This window comes from Molothrus aeneus, chromosome 15 (assembly GCF_037042795.1).
Source record: "Molothrus aeneus isolate 106 chromosome 15, BPBGC_Maene_1.0, whole genome shotgun sequence".
In the NCBI taxonomy this organism is placed as follows: Eukaryota; Metazoa; Chordata; class Aves; order Passeriformes; family Icteridae; genus Molothrus; species Molothrus aeneus.
The window spans coordinates 276,107-296,426 of NC_089660.1; the positions used below are offsets into that span (position 1 = coordinate 276,107).

Sequence of the window (20,320 nt, forward strand, 5' to 3'; positions counted from 1 at the left end):
TTGACACGACAATGTTACATGTTTCAGCCTACACTTCTCATGACAAAAATTGAAACCGCTTCCCATTCTGCAGCAACACTATCGTGGTCCCCTAACCAGGAAGTTATTTTTACTGTGTTGAATTTTATCTTTAAAGGCAGCATACAGCAGCTACACTACAAATTTTCTGCATTGTAGAGTAGATGTTGCAAATTTGAAAGTCAAATCTTTCCTCTGAGATGTTTTATCTAACAAGATCAGAAACAAGTAGATTTACAGAAGGATAGTACTCAGCTCAGTGAAAATTCTTAAGTTTATATCAATGCAATCTGCGTAGCTTTAAAATGTCACATCACTTTCATTCTGTGTCTTGGAAAAAACATGAAGCCATTATTTCTCCCCAGTAATAAATCATCAAAGCAATCTAGTACTTTCTGTAATGGAAGAACTATACACTGTATCTTCCAATTACCTTCCAGTTTAATTAAATATTCCTTGAATAAATGTTGTGCTTACACTCTTGTGACATGCTACCAGTGCTTCTCCATTTATATACCAGCTGCATTCAGTCCAATCTGGACACCGTCACTCACCTATTGTACCTGTCGCTCACTGAAAACTCCAGACTCAGTCCTCCTTGGACCCTGCTTTCCTAGTTACTGATTTGATATGGGTGTGGAATTGAATTAATCATACAAGCTAGGTACCAACATACCTCTTGTAGCTCACTTCTTTAGAGTGGCCAAGAGGTTGAAGGAGGACAGGACACCATTTTTTGAAGTGAAACTACTAGAAGAAACTCAATTTATAAGCAGCAACACAGGCACCTGATTTAGGTTCCATTTTCAGTTAGGCAGAAAGCATTGATTCAGTGAGCATGAAAAGCCTCCTCTTTGCCTTTGAATACAGAATTTTCTTACTCATCTCCCTTAACAGTGCAATGACAGTGTGAGATGATGACTTCTGACAAATATTGAGCAATTTTAAAAGGATTTGAGTATCCTTCAAATGGCTATACATTTATAGCCCACTGAAAGGCCATGGTGATGTAAGCTAACCTGCTTTCCCTTTAGTGATAACAGATGAGAATTTATGTTCAGCTGCCTTCCTTCAGCAGATAAAGGGATATCTTTCAGAGAGGATGTAGTTGTAGTAGTAGTAGTATAAATCACTATTAACTTAATGATTTCAGTCATCTGACCAAATGACACTATGCAACCTTGGAAGAGGTGGCCTCAAGTGCCATAGAAGTTATTCCAGATCATGTCAACACAGAATAAGGATAAGCAGTAAATCATGTGCCACTGGGAGCAAACCTACATAAAGTGGTATTTTTCTTTCCTGAACCAAAGCAGTTACCAGGAATTGCTGTAATGTTGCATTTTGATATACGATTACAGTTATATGGGGATTCATCCTAACTTTTAATGGTGATAAAACCATAAAAAACTTTTATCAAAAACATCCCTACAAATTCCCTTATATTGCATCTCCATTATGGAGATGCAGTCTAGTGGGCTTTTTGGGGATTTTATATTTCCTGCTCTTAAAAGGGAGGGAAAAAGATATAATCCATACACATGTTTACCTGGGCAGCTAGACAAAATCCACAACACTCTCTCAGAAATAGTTTAAAAGCATCAATTACAGAAAATAAATACTTCAATGGCTAGAGGTAGCACTGAACATATCAGTGTCAGAATTGAACTGGAAGTCTCTATTACCTCAATTTCTGTTGACCTGTGGAAAATTCATAGGAAACAAGCTGTCACTAAAGTGGCTATTGGGTTTTTTGGACTTTCTAATCCATCATAACGCAGCTAGCACCAGACAATTTAGATATACTTAATTATGTTTCAGAACAGCATCACCCTCAAATAACTAAAATAAAGTCAATTATATGCAGAACATACTTTAGAAATACTTAACGTAATTTTCCTCAGGATGTCTAGCATGATACACTGATACACCAAGAAAATAAGTTTTGCACTTCTCTCAGATCCAGTGACAACAGAAAATATTTTTGCCTCAACTTATCAACATGGTAGAAGCCTACATGCACACTACTTTATCTTCCATCCAAATCAGTACACTCAGTTAACAAGCTAGGAATGTTAATCTAATTAGCACAGGTTAAAAAAAGCCTTGTAATCTAACACTGCTATTTACTTGGATACTCACTATGTCCTCAAAAATTCTTCACTTGAGCAAGGCTTGCAAATCATTATGTTGCAAAAGAACTGGTAAAATTTTAGGAGTCATCACAACTATATTGAAAAGTCTATTAAAATTCATTTTACCACCACAACAGTAGAAAATAACCTGCTAAAAACCATTTTAAACTTCATTCTGACAGCAGACCTATGCAGCAGAAAGAAAATTACTTACTTAATACATGTATTATTTATGCTGGAGGCCACCCACCCAGGAAGCTGCGGCAGCAGCTCTCTGGCCACAGAGAGCACAGACACAGCTCTCCTGGGCCTGTCCTGGGGAAGGCTGTGACAAGATCAGAGAAAAGAATGAGAAACAATTCTTATCTTGCTGCACCTGTTGTTGTGAGCATGTGGAATGTGTTAGGGAGATTTGTTTACCCAAGGGTGATTTCTTGATTGGCCACTGGTGATGGTGTTTGGATCCAAGGACCAATTGGGTCCCCCTGTATTGGACTGTCTGTAAGGGTGATGGGTTTCTCATTGAGTACAGTATAATAAAGTGATTGATCAGCCCTCTGGAATCATGGAGTCAGTGCTAATTACTGCTCCTTTGGGGATGCCTGGTTACAATAGGAAGCTGCTTTGCAGGAAAGGACCTGGATATCCTGGAGGCACCAGGCTGCACACAAGCTGCAGATGGAGTGGGATGCATTAGGAGAGCATTGTCAGCAGGTTGAGGGAGGTGATCCTGTCCCTCTACTCAGCACTGCTGAAGCCACACCTGGAGTGCTTTGTCTAGCTTTGGTCTCCCCGGTACAGGAGAGACACAGACCTACTGCAAAGAGTCCTACAAAGGGCCACGAAGATGATGAAACAGAAATATTTCACGAATGAAGAAAGTTTCTGTAGTAGTCCTAAAAGCCTTCTAAAGTACCATGTTTTATACAAGTTTCTTCCTAACACATACTATTTTTCTCCCGTAGGAGTAAAGGACAACACACAACCCAAGAGTTCTGTTTCATAAACTCCTCAACTATCATTCATTTACTCACCTGCTGAACTTCTACTTACTCTGGCTATTAAAAAACCCCTCAAACATACAAAACCAAAAGCAACCAACCAAAGAAAAAAGCAAAATCAAATCAAAAGCAAACCAAGGTGACTCCCTTTACTTCATCATCTTGCTCAGACATTAGTTAGGGTTTCTGCTCTTGAGCAGTGATGATGATACTCATCAACTTTCATAAGCTGTCCATAGCTGCCAAGACAAGCTATTCTTCAAGGTAAATTCTACAAAGCTATCCAGAGTACCAACATCTTCAGAATATTCGTGAAGATGTCAGCCACACCCTTTTGACAACTATCCACCTTTGTTTTGCTTTTGTTCTCCAGTACATAGAGCTCTACTTTGCACTGTGCCTTCATTTGCCTCACAGGAACTTATATGCAGAAAACAGAGCATTCTTTTCTGGAGATTCACTGGTTTTATAGCAGGTATTTAAAGAATTGCTTTTTCATTGATGCACTATGCAGAAAATATTAAATGCTAAGGTTCAAAAGAACATCAAAGAAACACTGTGTTTTATTTGAAAAGATCAAGTTGATGGTGACATCCTTCCTATTAAATATATATCCTCTCAGTAACACTCATGCTAAATGGAAATGCTACCTAGCATTCTGATTTTGTGTAGCATTGAGCAACTGTAAATCCCCTCCTACAATCAGGAAGAGCTGTGGGTACCAGGCATTTAGTTATTTTGCAAGGTCAAAACTGTATAAAATGGTACTGCCTTAAAACATAGCAACGGATTGCTGTTCACCATGAAATATCCTCCTCTTTTCTCAAATGGAGAGTAAGTATAATGAAAAGGGGGGGAAAGTGCCTGGACACACCAAATATAAATAAGGATTTTCAGAAAGAATTTGTAAGTTTCCTGACTAGAAATTTGTTCTTACTTGCTCAGTAACAAAGCTTACACATAAAGAAACTAACAGCAGCTTTTTTACTTTTTTTTTTTTTTTTTTTTTTTTTAGCAGCAGCACTATTTACTTCCCTCCTTCAGGGAGGTTAGGGAAAAAAAATCATTGCATGTCAATGACTTCTACTTCTTCCAGCATAAGCTTTCATCAATGACAAAAGGGGCAGTTCTGCCTTCCCAAATTCACTTGCCTCACTCTTGACTTCAGTGGCCACAAGAAAAAACAGCAATGGATTTGAAACCAAATTAGTTTTTCATTACTGCCTGGGTACATAGTCATTAGCACTGAAGGGAGGATGACAGATGTAGGACCAACCTTCTCACCACACACTTGTGTCAGACAGCAGTGCCAGTAGAGCCACAGGCTGCAGGATCTCAGCAGTGCCCAGGCTGCTCAGCAATTGTAGATTCCAGCTGCACGTGTGGCAAAATGATCACTACTCCTTGTGTTGTATGCAGACTCCCTTCTCCTCCATGACTTCAAGGATGCACAGCAGCACACTAAATACAACCCAATTAAACAAATTCCTAGTTCCTAATGTTCAGCCTAGCCATAATTTTGACAACTGGTTAAAACAAATTTCTTGGTCTCCTGAAAAGGAAGCAAGTCCATGCTCCATTAAATAGGGAACTGCAGTTTAGCAACAACATGAAGGTTCTTGAATAACAGTATATTAAGTGTCTGCATGATTCTTTAGAATCTCACTGTGATATCCAGAGGTCTTAGTGGGCAATATGCTAAGTAAATGGTGCATGCTGGTTTTCTCAGAGCATATGGGCTAGATATGCACACCTAACTGCCACTACTTCCAAGCTCATCAAAAGCTGCAATTAAACCAAATCTCCTAAAACTAGAAAATACATGTCATGAGTCAATGAATTTTTCAGATATGGAGAAGTGATTCAGACATAATAAACACTTTTACTGCATTAGTCCACAGCTCTCAGAGGCATTCAGAGGCATTTTATATCACTTCATCTCAATTAACCTCCCAAGAAAACAATTGAGATCTGAACAAGAGGGAGAGGGGGGAAAAATGACATTATTGACTACACAATAGCCTACTCTGATATCACAATGCTATACTAACTGAGTCATAGGCAGATTTCCTGGAATTCAGGTCTCCTACCCTTTGAAACTATCCCCAGTTGGTGCAAATTTATTATTTCGTCTCAATTTAAATCAAGTATAAATGGTTTCCCTCGTACTTTAGAGTCACGTGCTTTCCAAGTTTTAACATGAATGATGTCCCAACAGACTACAAAAAGCAAAAGTGGGAGTTGTGTTAACTATGATCAATGGTGAATACAACCAATAGTAGAAAATAAGTTCTTATAACATCAGACTTCTCAGTGTAAAATTATACAGGAAACTGTAATCATGGTTGATCTTCTAAAAAGTTAAAAAACACAGTTTTACAGCATCATAATAAAGAAGTTCAATTCTCTAACTGCCAACAGATGAAATGAACTGTATTAACAAGACGCTTCACTTGGTAAAGACCACTTAACAGGACTTCATCGAGATTAACTGTAGATTTGAAAAAAAAATTCCTTTTAAAGCACCTACACAACCCATTGGGATGATGGACACAATTCCCACCCTTCCATCACCGACATTCCTTGTTTTTGTCAGTATGTTTCTCGGAGGGACTAGAGACAATCTCATCCAGGTAGCTGTGGAATAACAAGGGCCTCAAGGTCCCCGCTTCCTAGAGCACCCAGTCAGTACTGCTCAGTTAATCTGTATTTCCCCAAGATGCTATCTGTCTGTTTTCACGCACGGAGGATTTAATTAGTCTCCTGGCTCTAAATGCCAGCCTCGGGTGTTACTTCAGAGCCATCTATCAGAGGATGGAACGGCGGAGAGTCGCGAGTTCCCGTTACGGAGCCGCGGAACCGCCGGGCCCGGCCGAGCGCTCCTCCCCCGCCCCGCTGCTCGCGAGCGCGCAGCGCCCTCTGCTGCCGCGCAGCGGAACCACAGGGACCGGCTCCGGCCGCGGGCGCGGCCCCGGGACCCAAACCCGCTTAGGGACCGAAACACGAATTGCCACGGGCAGCGCCGTGTGTCACCGCTGCCAGAAACGCTTTTCTTCCAGAGGAGCAGGCATGTGAAAAGCTGGGTCGCAGTTGCCCAGGGCTCACACACAGAACGTGACTCAAAGGGTATTTTGCTTAGATTTCTGCAAGAAGAGAAGTAGCACTTTGTGCATTTTTGCAGCAGGTTCAGTATTTTGTATTGAAATCTCACTTCAAACATATTGTCACAGTTTCCATTGGGAAAACAGCACACAATACCCAGTGGGCCCAAAACTGAAGATAAACAGACCTTAATAAAATTACTTCATACACCTCACACACACATACAGATTTCTTCAAATATCACTCTTTGTATTCATGTAAAAACTGAACATCCTTATATTAAAACCAGCAGAGAATCACAGAATCATTTTGATTGGATAAGATCATTGAGTCCAACTAATGGACTCAAACAAATACCAAATATAATGTTTAGGAGCATAGAGCACTAACAGCTGATCCCTACATATGGAGAACATAAAAGAGATGGGAAGTACAACAAAAATGCATCATCGAAAAAAATTCTGAAGCTCTTTTCACATGTGTTCTGAGATGGGGCAAAGAGAGAGAGAATGAGGTATAAGTTAGGCTTTGTGTTGACTAGACCCATCTGTGTAGTAACAACAATAACAAAGAAGTTTTTATTTGTGTTTTGGACATATGGGCCGGCAGAGTAATAGAAGTATTTTCTGTCAAAGCTACAACTGAACTTGCAAAACATTTGGCTAAAATTATACTTCAAATAATGGTCTAATTTGCTTTGTCTCTTTGAAAAAACATTGGAGACTATAAATAACTCATGATTTCCCACTTTAACGACAAACTGGGCATTTCCTATCTCTGTAAACCTTTCTGGAGCAATCTTAATTTCAGTAGGTGACTCCAGATGAAACCGTTCCAGATCAACGCATCCTTGAAATTTTCATAGTAGTCATCACTACAGTGAAGGCCAGTGGTAGCCTTAGACTCTATACTGGAGTCAGTGTAAAAATTAGTGTCATTCACAGCTCATCAAAAAACCAGAAATCTTTTACGATGTGACGCTCTTTTCTCCATCAGTGAACTTGCTGCCAGTTCAAACACAACCGGCCAATCAGGAGGCACGGCTCCTGCGCGCGGCCGCCACAATCGGCCAATCGGGCGGCACGGCTCCTGCGCGCGCCTAGGATTGGTCACGAGGCCGCTCGCACTCGCCCAGGCAGACGACTCCGTATAGGGGCGGGGGAGCGCAGTGCTCGAGGCTTTGATTGGCCGGGCCGGCAGGCGGGCACGCAGTGTGCGGGGCTGTGATTGGCCAGAACGGCGGACGGGACTGTGATTGGTCTGGCTGGCGAGTTGGCACGCAGTGTGCGGGTCTGTGATTGGCGGGGCTGGCGCGATGGCGGCGGCGGCAATGGTGGCGGCGGGCGGCGGCGACTTCTCGGATCTGCGGGAGATCAAGAAGCAGCTGCTGAGTGTGGCGGAGCGGAGCCGCGAGCGCGGGCTGCAGCACAGCGGGAAGTGGTGAGCGGGGCCGGGCACAGCTCGGCGGACCCCGGGCTAACATGTTCTGTGCCGGGAGGGAGGATGGGACGGAGCTAGGTTTGTTTAGTCTCGACAAGAGGAGGCTTGTGGGTACCTCATCATTTTTTGCAGCTCCCTGAAAGGAGTTTTTAGTGAGGTGGGAGCCAGTCTCTTCTGTGCCTGCGGGGAGGGGACCAGAGGAAATGGCCCTGAGTTGAGATAGGGGAGATTCGATAAGATATTGGAAAATATTTTTTGAATGTTCAGGTGGTCAGGCACTGAAATAGGTTTCCCAGGGAGGTGGTGGAGTCACTGGAGGTTCTTAAGAGGTGTCTGCATCTGGCGCTAGATGATGTGGTTTAGGGATTACGCTGGTAGTGCTGGGCCGACGGTTGGACTTGATGATCTCACAGGTGTCCTCCAACCTCGATGATTCAATAATCCTAATGCTCTCTTTCCCTCAGGGCTGCTGAACTTGCATTCGCCCTGGAGCCACTGCCACTGAGCGAGCTGCCGCCTCCCCCCGTGCTCACCGAGGTACGGGCCCAGGCTGTGCTCAGGGGGAAGTGGCTGTGAGCCCTAGAAGGTGCTGCAGCTCATGTGGGTGAGCTGTTTAATCTTAACTATGGAGGAAAATATGCGACTGCAATCTCCCAAATCCCACGGGCGGGAGTCAGCAGTGGGCTCTGATCTTGCCATAATGCTGGGAGCATCTTTCCATAGTGTGTTCAACAGGGCCAGAGAGCTCAATGTGCTTTCCCAGATGAAAGCATTATCTGTTGCTGTGTCCTAAATGAAGCACTCTGTAAGCCAAATTTGAAATCACATGCCTGCTAGTTTATTTTTATTCCTCTTTACTGAGGTCAAAATTTATTTTAATACAAATTATGTTTTGCCATTAAACTTGTGCTTGTTAGGACACAAGAGAAACAAGTTGTGTCTCCATCCCCACCTCTGTAGGAATACAGTAGAACTCATAGGTGCGTGTCCTGGTGTGTTATAGAAGTGTAACAAGTCATAAATACATTTCAAGGTATAATTACCAAGGAAGTGTTCTCTTGTATGTTTGCAGATTAATATTCTCTTATATGGAATTCCTGAGCAGATTTCTTGTTTATGGTTTTTCATACTAATTGAACAGCTAAGCCTTGCCTTCTGGCAGCTTGCCACAATTTGTTTCTGAAATCTCACCATTTATTTTAAATGTTCTTAAATAGTCTGTACTTGTTATTTGAGAACTCTAGAATTGGCTCATGCAAGGGCATGGAGGAACTTTTCTGATACTGCTCAAACCATCTCTAAAGATGGACAAACTACATTTTTAGCTTTTGGAGCAATTTCACTGCTATGTTTGTAACCATGATTTTCCTAAAGTATGTCAGAGCTTCTTGGGTCTTAAAACTCTTGTGTGTCCCTGCAGGAGGATGCTCGTGATCTGGATGCCTACACGTTGGCCAAGTCTTACTTCGATCTGAAGGAATATGACAGGGCTGCCTACTTTTTACAGGGCTGCAAGAGCCAGAAAGCTTACTTCTTGTACATGTACTCCAGATACCTGGTAAGGTAGAAAAAGGGTTGCCTCCTAGCACTGAACTCCTCTGCTTCTAACCCCTCCCTGGCATATATTATTTTTTTGCTTATTCTTTTGCTTGGTTCCTAATGACCACCTTGAAGTCAAAATTCTGTGTTGGGGGTAAAGAAAGATAGGGCTGTTCTTTTCAGAACTGTGCTGTCTGTGAAAACTCCGTTTAAACACTGCTGCAAGTGCTGCAGCAAACACAGGAAAAACACTATTATAATATAATCTTAGATTTTCTTTCTTTTCCACAGTCGGGGGAAAAGAAAAAGGATGATGAGACAGTTGATAGTTTGGGTAAGTCTCTGGTGTCAAGGAATGCTTGATGAGATAATGAAGCTTTTGCTGTTGACTCTTCTTGTAACTCACCTTGGGTCTATGGCTTTCCCCTCAATTTTTTGGATAATAGGTGCTGTAACATGATTTCTTTCATTCTCTTTCGATTCATTGGCTTAATTAGAGGTTGCAGATTTTCATCTCTTCGGGGTCCTCTTTTAAACTGGACGACCAGACTAAGCAATTTTCTTTAAAATGGGGAACATAAACACAGGCTGGGAAGCCGTCATGTCAGTGATAATTCTGACTGTACCCTAGACTTGGCATTGCTGTGGTGAGACTCCTTATTGAAAGCTAGCTGTGTGACGTTCTCTTCATGTAGGACCTCTGGAAAAAGGACAGGTGAAAAATGAAGCTCTACGAGAATTGAGAGTTGAGCTCAGCAAGAAACACAAGGCACAGGAACTGGATGGATTTGGCCTTTATCTGTAAGTGTTTGCATGTATTTCTTATATATTTGTGTGGATATGCAGAATTACATGATTTTTGTCAACCTGATACTTTTTTTTTGCAGGTATGGTGTTGTGCTGCGGAAACTGGACCTCGTGAAAGAAGCAATAGATGTGTTTGTTGAAGCTGCTCATGTTCTGCCTTTGCACTGGGGAGCTTGGCTGGAACTTTGCAACTTGATTACAGATAAAGAGATGGTAAAACTTTGGAGATACCGAGATGTGGTAACAAATCTCAAGAGTTTAGCCTGATGCAGTGAACAGTGTTTCTGTTTCCACAAGATTGATGTTGCCCACTGCTTCATTCTGTGAGACACAGAATGGATTGCCTCTGTCAGACAAGGCAATCCATGACTGTAAATTATGTTGTAAAAGCCTCTTTATCTTCAATAGCTTGTCGTGCTGTAGCTTGAAAATCTTTATACAGGCACAGCTAATTTCTTATCATTCCCCCACGAAGTGGTTTAAGAAATTTCCAATTCATGTATTTTTGGAAGCAGTTGTCACTGTCAGGAGTTATCATCTTGTCACATGAAGGAGATCCTCCTAAGAGGTACCCCTTTTTTATTTTTTATTAATCTGGTTCTAATTCCTCAGTTATTGAGCACTTCTCATTGCTTGAAAGGATATATAGAATTGCTATTTTCAAAGCTGAAAAGATAATGTACAAAGCCACATAGGAGGTGAATTGTATCAGGGAAACGAACTTCAGATATAAAACCAAAATAGATTATTTTTCTTTCTGTATGGAATTTGAGTCCACTTCTGGAATTCTTCAGTAAATTCTGCATGATGAAGTATTTAAAACAGTACTTAAAAAACGTTTTAAAAAGTGATACAGAGGAGTGTTACCAATTCGTGGAAAAAGGGAAGTGCAGTTTCGTTATATAATTTTGAGTCTGCTTACATGGTTCATTGAAATTAGTGTTATGGTATTGATGTATAAACATAGGAAGAAAGTCTGAATTTAATAGCTGCAGCAAGAGCCAGGTAATGTCATATTTGAAGGCAATTTCTTCCCTGATTGACCAAATGGGTTTAAGAAAGCGACTGCAGGAAGGCCTCCTACCTCAGGACCATCTACTAAGTCATTGGAGGGAAGAGAATGGATTCTTTGCGATGTGTACCTTGTAGAATACTTCTGATTGTTATCTTTTCTGATTTTCATCTCTTTTCTTTGATTCTTGCTAGCTGAAGTTCCTGTCCTTGCCAGATACATGGATGAAAGAGTTCTTTCTTGCACACATTTATACAGAGCTGCAGCTGATAGAGGAAGCTCTACAGAAGTATCAGTCTCTCATTGATGCAGGATTTTCCAAAAGCACTTATATCATCTCTCAGATTGCAGTTGCCTACCACAATATAAGAGGTCAGTGACACTAAGTAGGAATGACCCCCTTAATGCAAACTGGGCTTTTATAGTTGTTGATGTCCCATATGCTGTTCTTTCATCAGATATTGACAAAGCTTTATCGATCTTTAATGAGCTGAGGAAACAAGATCCTTACAGGATAGAAAACATGGACACTTTCTCCAACTTGCTCTATGTAAGGGTAAGCATTCTTCCTGTGGCCTGTCCGTAGTGATGGTGTTTGTTGGAGGTATGTTAAACACGGGTAAAGCAGCTGGTGCTGTCTGGCCTCTCTGAATACTTGCTCTCCTCTTCCCAACTCCATGGAAGAGAGGCACTGTATGCATTGCCATTTGCTTACTGCAATTTCTTTCAAAGCATAATGTACTCTCTCATTACTTGATTCTTTTGTTCCACTAGAGCATGAAGCCTGAGTTGAGCTACCTGGCTCATAATCTCTGTGAGATAGACAAGTACCGTGTTGAGACCTGCTGTGTAATTGGTGAGAGCCAATTCTTTAACATGTTATTTTTACATCTTATTTTGCTGTGTGTAGGCTGTGTGAGGGAATCTTGGAAACACTTGAGGAAGTGATAAGCTGGCAAGGCAATTAAAATCACCACTTTTTGAATTTGGATTCAGGCAGCCTGAAAATTAGACAAAATGAGAGAGTACCCTTTTCCCTCATTTCTCTCTGAAAGCTGCTGTAATAGTACTAGGGTAGAAAGTAGACCCATGTACCTAAAAATCCGTTTATAGTCTTCAAACTCCAGTAGAAATAGTTGTGTCAGGAGCAGGAAATTAATTTGTTAGATCATGACACTCCAAGGCAATGGAATCATAAATGGATTGGTACAACTGGAAAAGGATTGACCAGAAGACTGGTGAACAGAATGCTATTAGGTCTCTTGAGGTTTGAGTTAGTTCTCTCTTTATTAGGACTCTTTTTAATTTGTTAGTAGATAATGCACATTACATCATTTTTTCTACTTCTCTATTGGTGTTGGCTTTTTTCGTTGATTGGTTGTGGGTTTTAAAAAATTATTTAAATATTATGCCTTTTACTTTAGGAAATTATTACAGCTTGCGTTCCCAGCATGAAAAAGCAGCACTCTATTTCCAGAGGGCCTTGAAACTGAATCCTCGTTATCTGGGAGCCTGGACACTTATGGGACATGAGTATATGGAGATGAAGAACACATCTGCAGCTATCCAGGCTTATAGGTACCGCTCATGTACTGCACAAAATTGTGTTTGCTTCTGAAGTAGTATCTTCTATTTTTTCTTAGTGTTTTGCTGGACTTGGTTTTGATCCTGACTTTCTGTCTATTTCATCTCCTTTTCATTGACAGGCATGCAATAGAGGTGAACAAAAGGGACTACAGAGCATGGTATGGCTTGGGGCAAACCTATGAAATCCTCAAAATGCCATTTTACTGTCTCTACTACTACCGACGGGCCCACCAGCTCAGGTAGGGCTGAGAATGGAGCCATGTTTATCGGTCTTCATTCTGACCTGGTTGATACTGGCTAAGGAGTTTACATGCAAGAACTAAGTTGGGGAAGGAAAAAACCATCTATGCTTTGTGATGTGTGCAGTCCCACTGTTCCAAATCCTTTTAGTTGTGTCAGTTAACTGTTAACAAAAGCTTTGTCAGTTAAATGTTGAGGGTGACTGGTTGGGAGTAAGAGTGATGCTTTATGCAAAAGACATGACAGACTGCCAGGTGTAGATTATTTTTTTCCCTTGACCACCCCCCATCTTCTCCTCACCCTGAGATCAGCTGGCAGTCCATTAAACTACCTGAAGAATTGCTCTTTTACAGACCAAATGACTCTCGTATGCTGGTTGCTCTAGGAGAATGCTATGAGAAACTCAATCAGTTGGTGGAAGCTAAGAAGGTGAGAACTGATGTGTAAGACTAGGGTGTCTTCCAGAACACTGGGTGAAATTGCAGCAAAATTACGTAGCTAGTGCTACCTAAACTCATTGGCAGTTACAGCTGGGGAAGTACTGCTGCAGTATAACTAGAGCAGCTGATAAATAAGGAGTTGTCTACAGATACATGCCCTCTTTGCTGACAATCCCTGTAATTTTTTGTTTCTGATTTGCATGCTGGATTCATGAGCTGGACTAATTTTTGTGGCATGCTTCACTGATTTTCCTTCCTTGACAGTGCTATTGGAGAGCTTATGCTGTGGGAGATGTGGAGAAAATGGCACTTGTGAAACTCGCCAAGTGAGTATGTACCCTCACTGAACTGTCACGGTTGTGTTAAATGCAAGTCACACTTTGATACCCAATGATAAAATATAGAATGTAAACAAGTGGAATTGCTGTTAGCTAATATGACTTTTGGAGCTGTGTAAGAATTGGTATCTTTAGGGCTGTAGTGACTGCAAATTTTGGTGTCCAGCTTTATCTTTGTTTCCATCAGGATAACTAGAGAGAATGATAGCATTATGTGGGTTGCAAATGACTTCTGAATCCTGAGGTGTTTTGAGCATGTAGTACTAGCAATTTTATTTGTTGTATTGCAACTTAAAAGCAGACCGTGACAGTACATGATGTATAAAATTGTAGTTTGGTTTTATTTTTCCTTTCTAGTATATAGCTGTGACATTGAAAGAGGTCTAATGTGAATACTGTGACATCAGCACTAATTTTTTTTTGGTGGGGATAAAGTAGTATAAAGTGGGAAAAGCGAAGAGGGGAAAAAAAGGGGCAGATGAAAAGTGAAACTGCTGTACAAATTTGGATTGTAGCAGGGGAAGAAGGAGCACTGGAGGAAATAGTGAGTAAGTAGAATGGCAAAGGTCTGTTAAGTTTTAAAATGCAACAGAATATACCAAGGCCCCTGCTTTGGTTGTCACTGCTTCTAGCTGTCTAGTCACTGTCTGACTGCCTCTCTGTCTGTCAGCATGAATGCAAACTGGATCATCTCCTTCCACAAGGGGTAGTACATGTCGCATGTCCTGCAAATTCTGAAGGAAAGGACCTGGCTTTAGTCCAGGTCAGGGTGAGCATGTACATTCTCATAGACCGAGAAGGTCTTCAACAGGGCAGCCTTGTTCCAGTGACCCACTTTTTTCCTTTTGTAGGTTGCATGAACAGCTGAATGAATCTGAACAGGCAGCTCAATGCTACATCAAATACATCCAGGATATCTATTCCTGTGGGGTAAGAAGATAGCTTGGGAATAAAAGGAGAAGTAAACATGGTGTGCAGCTACTTTGGAAGGCACTTACAAATGATGTTTTTTACCCCACTCACTGTAGGAGGTAGTGGAGCACCTGGAGGTCAGCACTGCATTTCGTTACCTGGCCCAGTATTACTTCAAATGTAAGCTTTGGGATGAAGCCTCAGCATGTGCTCAGAAATGCTGTGCCTTCAATGATGTGAGTACCTGCGCAGTCTTTGGTGCTTCTTCCTTAAGGGATCTATGACCTTGACCTTGGCTCCCCTCAGAGTAGAAGGAGTCTTCTATGAAGGAATAAGGGCTGTCTACCATACAAGTTACATCCTGAATGGTGGTTGTCATCTATGCCTGATCAGTTATGCTGAGTATGGTTGATAAAAATCATGGAATGTGGTGTAGATAGTGAAACTGAACCATTCCTCATTGGAATTCACTAAGTAAAAGAATTTGAAGCTTCACATGGCAGTCTTACAGCTGCTAAAAATCTTGGTGTTAGTGAAATGGTCTCAAACTCCCACACACTGTGTAGTGGTGGTACTTTTAAAACCTTTTTCCTCATATTCTGTGTGTAGACGGCACAGAGAGCATAATAGTACTTGGGTTTTGTGTGCAGCTTCATACTCTGTGATGTTATGTATCTGTAAGTGGGCAGTTCGGGATTTTTAATTTCAGCCTAGTGGTAGACACTAACCATGAGTGCAGGGTGTTTGGCCTGTCCTTGACAAAGCTGCCTGGAGCTCTCTACAACCTGAATTCACCTTATTTGAAGTTTTCCCAATCTACTTCTTGCTGGAATATTTAGACAGCTTCAGTGGTTGGTGGTTCTGTTCTCTGAAATACCCAGGAAACACACCAATCAGGAGTAAAAGGAGGAAAGACTAAAATGAAAAAAAGTGACTTACCTTAACATTTTTAAGGAGCAGAAGAAAAAAGAGTTGAGAATGGCTTTTATAGCTTGTAGCCTTACAGAATGACAAGCTACTTTAAGTTACACTGCTTACATACTGAATTTGACCCAGAAACCATCCATTCATAGTTTTAATGTTCTCTTTTCTACAAATTAATTTCAGACTAGAGAAGAAGGAAAAGCCCTGCTGCGCCAGATCTTACAGCTTCGCAACCAAGGAGAAACATCATCCACAGATGTTGCTGCTCCCTTTTTCCTTCCGGCATCATTGTCAGCCAACAACACTCCCACACGTCGTGTTTCCCCTCTCAATCTGTCTTCTGTAACACCATGAACAATTCTGATACTTCTAACTTGTGCATTGGATGTGACATTGCAAGTGGGAGATGCAACCACTTCTTTCTAGGGAAATTCCTCCTTTTGTTGTTGCCCTCCCATAAAGGGAAGGAGTTAGCAGAGTCCACAGCTGAAGAGAGATGGGCCCCAACAGGGAAAGGGGAGCCTGATGTGAAAGTGCCTGAGCTGCAATGTGAGAACCTGCTCTACTTCTCGCCAAGTCATTCCAGTCAGAGGGCAGACATGTCCCACTACACAGGACTGCTAAGTGAGGCATTGGGAAGAGCTGTCTGCTTGAGTTAAAATACATTTTAAGTTTGATTCTGCTAAGTTACCTGTGGTCTTTACTGCACTTCTTTGGAGGACCTCTTAGTGGTATCACTGCTGTCCTCATCAGAAACTGTTACCTACCTATCTACGTAATGACTTTTGCTTGTCTTGAACTACACAGCAGTAGAATAGGCACTTAGAGATAGTCCCATGGGTATGTTAAAGGATTGGCAAATGTCAGAGGAATCCCAAATAGCTACAGGTGACAGCTGTCTGAGTTCTCACTGTAGATCTGATGGATAGTCTTGTCTTTCAGTAGAAAAGCAATTGGGATAGCACAATTCAAAAATAATGAAGTTACAGTTCTTGGGCTTTATGGTTCAGGTTCCATATGTACTGTAGCAATGGAATCAAATGAACTATAATGGATCATTTTGTTAAGGAGGCAGAAAGATAATTATGCCTTTGTTTCAGAATTTACAGCCTATCGATTTTCAGAATTTACAGCCTATAAATTTACAGCCACACCCCTATGTCTGTGGCATGACTTTAAATCAAGGACAAAGCATTTATAAACCCTTCCCATTTAGCCATAGCTTCCTGTGTTTCATGAGACCAGTTGTACAGGTGGGCACATCAGGAAACCTGGGTCACAGCCCTGGGCTCTCTGTCCATGGAGCAGAGGGAACCCGTGTTCTTAGTTCTGGGCATCTCTAGAAATTACTGTCCTATGTCCCATAGTATCCATTCAACAACCATTTCTACTGCAGATGGTTTTAAACAGTAAAACTGGATCTTGATGTATTTTCCAAGAGCTCTCCGAATTCCATGCAAACCTGAGGATATCAATGAGACCATTTATAAAATTGTTGTCACTAGGGTACTGGAATAATCAAGCAAATTGTGCTTGATAAACTTGGTACTGGCTCTCTGCGTGGGGATTAATGTGCTGGTGGATAAGCGAAGAGTGACTCTTGTCATTTACTTGCGCTTGTGCAAAGCATTTGATACTGTGGCTTCCAGACAGTGTCCTCGTCTCTAAGCTGGAAAGACATGGATTGGATAGGTCGACCCCAGGGTGACAAAGGTCACACTCCCAAATATAGTGGCCATTGACGTGCTGTCCAAATGGAGACTGGTGATGAGGTGTGTCCCTCGGAAGTCGCAAGGCTTGGGGCGAGCTCCAGCTTGAGGCCACGGAGACGCCGGACAGCTCGAGTCACTGCGGTCCGAGGGCTGCGGCCCTTCGCCCTCAGAGGCTGGTTTGTTCGGGCCCCGCCGGCAGGGAGTCCTGAGGGAGCCGGGCGCCGCGGGCCCCCCTCAGCCGGGTCGGCCCGCGCTCCCCGCCGCGCTGCCGGCGCTGCCGGGGCGCAGCTGCGGCGGGGCGGGCGGGGCTGCCGCAGCCCCGGACCGGCAGCGCAGCCTCGGCCGCGGGGCGGCGGCGGCGGGGCGGGCGCGCGCCCTCAGCGCCGGCGCGCAGGAGGCGGCGGGGCCGGTGCGGGCGCTGGAGCCGCCGCGGCGGCAGGAAGATGGATGCGCCGTGCTCATCCCTCGCCGCTCGGCGTCTTTCCTTGGCGGCACGGTGAGCGGCGGCAGCGGCCGAGAGGGTCGCCCGGTGCCCGCGGCGGTAGAACAATGACCGGCCGGCTGCGGGGGCCGGGGCGGCGGCGCGGATGGAGGTGATGGACGGGAGGGGAGCGCGAGCGGGAGCCAGCGGTGATGGAGAGGAGATGGCGGGAGAGGTGTGGCAGGCGCAGCCCGCAGCCGCCTCAGGCTCCCGCCGGCCCTGCACCATTGTATGCCCGCCGGTCATTGTCCGCCCGAAGCGGGCGCGGCGCGCTGGGTGCGGCGGCTGGTGCAGGGAAGGGAAGGGATGCTTCAGGGCTGGGGGCGTTCGGCGGCGCCCGGGCTGGGCCTCGGCGCCGCGGGGAAGCCCGAGCGGAGCGAGGCCAGCGCGGCCCTTCAGGCGCTCTCTGCGCTCATTTCCACTCGCGATGCCTCTGTGCCCGCTCCACCGCTCCCACGGCGGTACGCAAGGTTTCCAGCCCAGCAGAATGTTCATAATTGCACCTGTACGTGTCCTGGGCTGTCAGGGCTGGCGTGTCTATGTGTGAGAAGGCATTCTGTCTTGCAAACACAGACCCCGCAGAGTGCATCTCTTTGTACATGCAACGCATGCCTTTTTCACAGCTACTGATGGAGGAAACCTGCCTCTTGGACTGGTGTGCAATTTATGCTTAAATTACGGGATTGCCATTCCTCAGTTTCATTTTGGCCACTTACGACAGATCTAGATCCTACATTTGAGTTACCTTATGGCACTGAATACTCATTTTATACTCGTTTCTGGTTTTTGCTGAGAATGCAAATAAAAGATGCTACTCATACCTTATAGGTTGGGAACATAGAAACATATTTTTAAAAATTTTTTTTGACCTCTTGCAAGAAAAAAAATGCAGAGATGCATTTTTATAAAACATTTGCATTCTGATGCTGTCCTGTGCCTAACCTGTAAAGTGACATGTTGGACTCCCATTCTCAACATCTCTGATTTGCTGGGTCAGATTCTGCCGTGGTGCAGGTATCATGCTTGATCTAAGCATCGAGGTAGCCTATCAGGAGAATGTTTTGTTCCTTTTCAGGCAGTAATATGAGGTTTATTACTTCTGCTCTGACTCGGGTTTTGTTTCTATTGATCTGGCCTACTGCTCTGCATAGGAATTTCAAACCCAGCGCTGCTGTGCTGTAAATGGTACTCAACCTGGCTCAGACAGAACACTTGCTGATTTTGAAAGGTTTTCTAGGAATGGGTATGATTCTGGTGAAATCTGGGAGTGGTGAGACAGTCATTGTTGAACAGGGAGCAAGACACAAGTACTCTGTCAGTAGTTCTGTGTCAATCAAAAGATGCCATGGGCACCGCGATACAAGGACATCAAACTATTGAGAGTGGATCCAGAGCAGGCATGGGGAAAAGTCTTCAGGACAAGGATTAGGAGGAGCAGCTGAGGTCACTTGTTTTATTCAGCTTGGGGAAGAGAAGATGAGGGGTGACCTCATCACAGTCTACAGCTTCCTCAAGGGGGTCAGCAGATGGGGAGGTGCTGATCTCCTCTCTCTGGTGACTCAGTAGGACACAAGGAAATGGAATGAAGCTGCATCAGGGGAGGTTCAGACTGTACAGTAGGAAAATCTGCTTCATTGAGAGGGTGGCTGGGTACTGGAACAGACTTTCCAGGGAAGTGGTCAGGGCACTAAACCTGTCAAAGACCATCTGAATGATGCTCTTAGTCATGTGGTTCAGTATTAAGTGGTCCTGTGAGAAGCAGGGAATTGGACTCAGTGGTTCTTATGGGTACCTTCCAATTTGAGATACTCTGTGATTCTACTCAAGCTGTGTGATTTGAGCCAGTTCCACCTTTGCTTCTACAGGAAGCAAAATCCCAAGGAGAAGCCTCAGGGAGGAAAGGCTGGAAAGTTTTTGCTGGGATTTCCATAGGAGTTACCCAATGGAGGTGGCTGCCAGAAGCTGTTGATGGATTGCCCCTTTGACTTTGTTTCCCAGAACTGTGGCGATTTGGTGGTCTGCTGGGATTCCTTGCTTTGTCAGCAGAACTCCTAGCAGAAAGGATTAGACTGTCAGTGACATACTGCAACCTTTCTGACTTCCTGCTCTCTGACTGACTGTTTTGGTCGTGCCTAAGATAGGGAAATACGGCTCTCACCTTGGAGATGATTTTGAGCCAGGTATTTCCAGTGTCCTCTCCAAGCCTAAGTTCAAGCTCTGTGATACTGCTAATGCATTGACTCTGCCTCCGTTCTGAGAACCTTGCCACTGTCACCTTTCAGTGGCTTTTGATAATCCTTCTGCTTTCAGAGGCCATTCCCAGCTAAATAATCTTCTGTGTAAGAACTTTGGTATCCTGCACATTAAGAATTGAACATAAGGTGGGCTTATGTATGTATGGTTATGTATGGTTGTGTATGGTTGTATTTTAAAGAGGTGATTGGCTATTTTCATTGGTAAATATATGCTGGGTTCTGGTAGACTTTTTACTTTCAAGATTTCAATGTAGCTGGAAAGATGCTGCATAAGTTCTCTGTCATTACAAAGCATAAGTGACCTCAGGGTATTCAAGTCAGGGAAATGCTGTGAAATGTAACTGTAGAATGATGCCCAGAATAATTTTCAATGTTGA

General features: G+C 43.4%; 2 protein-coding genes across 2 annotated transcripts in view; both read left to right on the plus strand.

Moving 5' to 3' along the window:
- The first annotated feature begins 7,571 nt into the window (after window positions 1-7,571).
- CDC23 (cell division cycle 23) lies at window positions 7,572-16,181 on the plus strand. The gene is made up of 16 exons (XM_066560338.1): window positions 7,572-7,696; window positions 8,161-8,233; window positions 9,117-9,254; window positions 9,527-9,569; window positions 9,931-10,036; window positions 10,123-10,255; window positions 11,249-11,426; window positions 11,513-11,610; window positions 11,829-11,910; window positions 12,479-12,632; window positions 12,761-12,880; window positions 13,235-13,310; window positions 13,586-13,647; window positions 14,511-14,589; window positions 14,688-14,807; window positions 15,679-16,181. The coding sequence occupies exons 1-16, from the start codon at window positions 7,572-7,574 to the stop codon at window positions 15,847-15,849; spliced, it is 1,758 nt and encodes a 585-aa protein (XP_066416435.1). The 3' UTR covers window positions 15,850-16,181.
- Window positions 16,182-17,604: 1,423 nt separating this feature from the next.
- JAKMIP2 (janus kinase and microtubule interacting protein 2) overlaps window positions 17,605-20,320 on the plus strand; it is a 38,539-nt gene continuing 35,823 nt past the window's right edge. Inside the window, exon 1 of the mRNA XM_066560403.1 lies at window positions 17,605-17,703. The gene's annotated coding sequence lies outside the window, so the exon portion shown is untranslated. The remainder of the gene's footprint in view (window positions 17,704-20,320) is intronic.

Excerpts from the sequence above, each read along its gene's own strand:
- CDC23 (XM_066560338.1), top strand. The coding sequence starts at position 7,572 with ATGGCGGCGGCGGCAATGGTGGCGGCGGGCGGCGGCGACTTCTCGGAT. Across the intron at positions 11,611-11,828 it reads CCAACTTGCTCTATGTAAGG|AGCATGAAGCCTGAGTTGAG; the intron begins GTAAGCATTCTT and ends TTGTTCCACTAG. Across the intron at positions 13,648-14,510 it reads GCACTTGTGAAACTCGCCAA|GTTGCATGAACAGCTGAATG; the intron begins GTGAGTATGTAC and ends TTCCTTTTGTAG.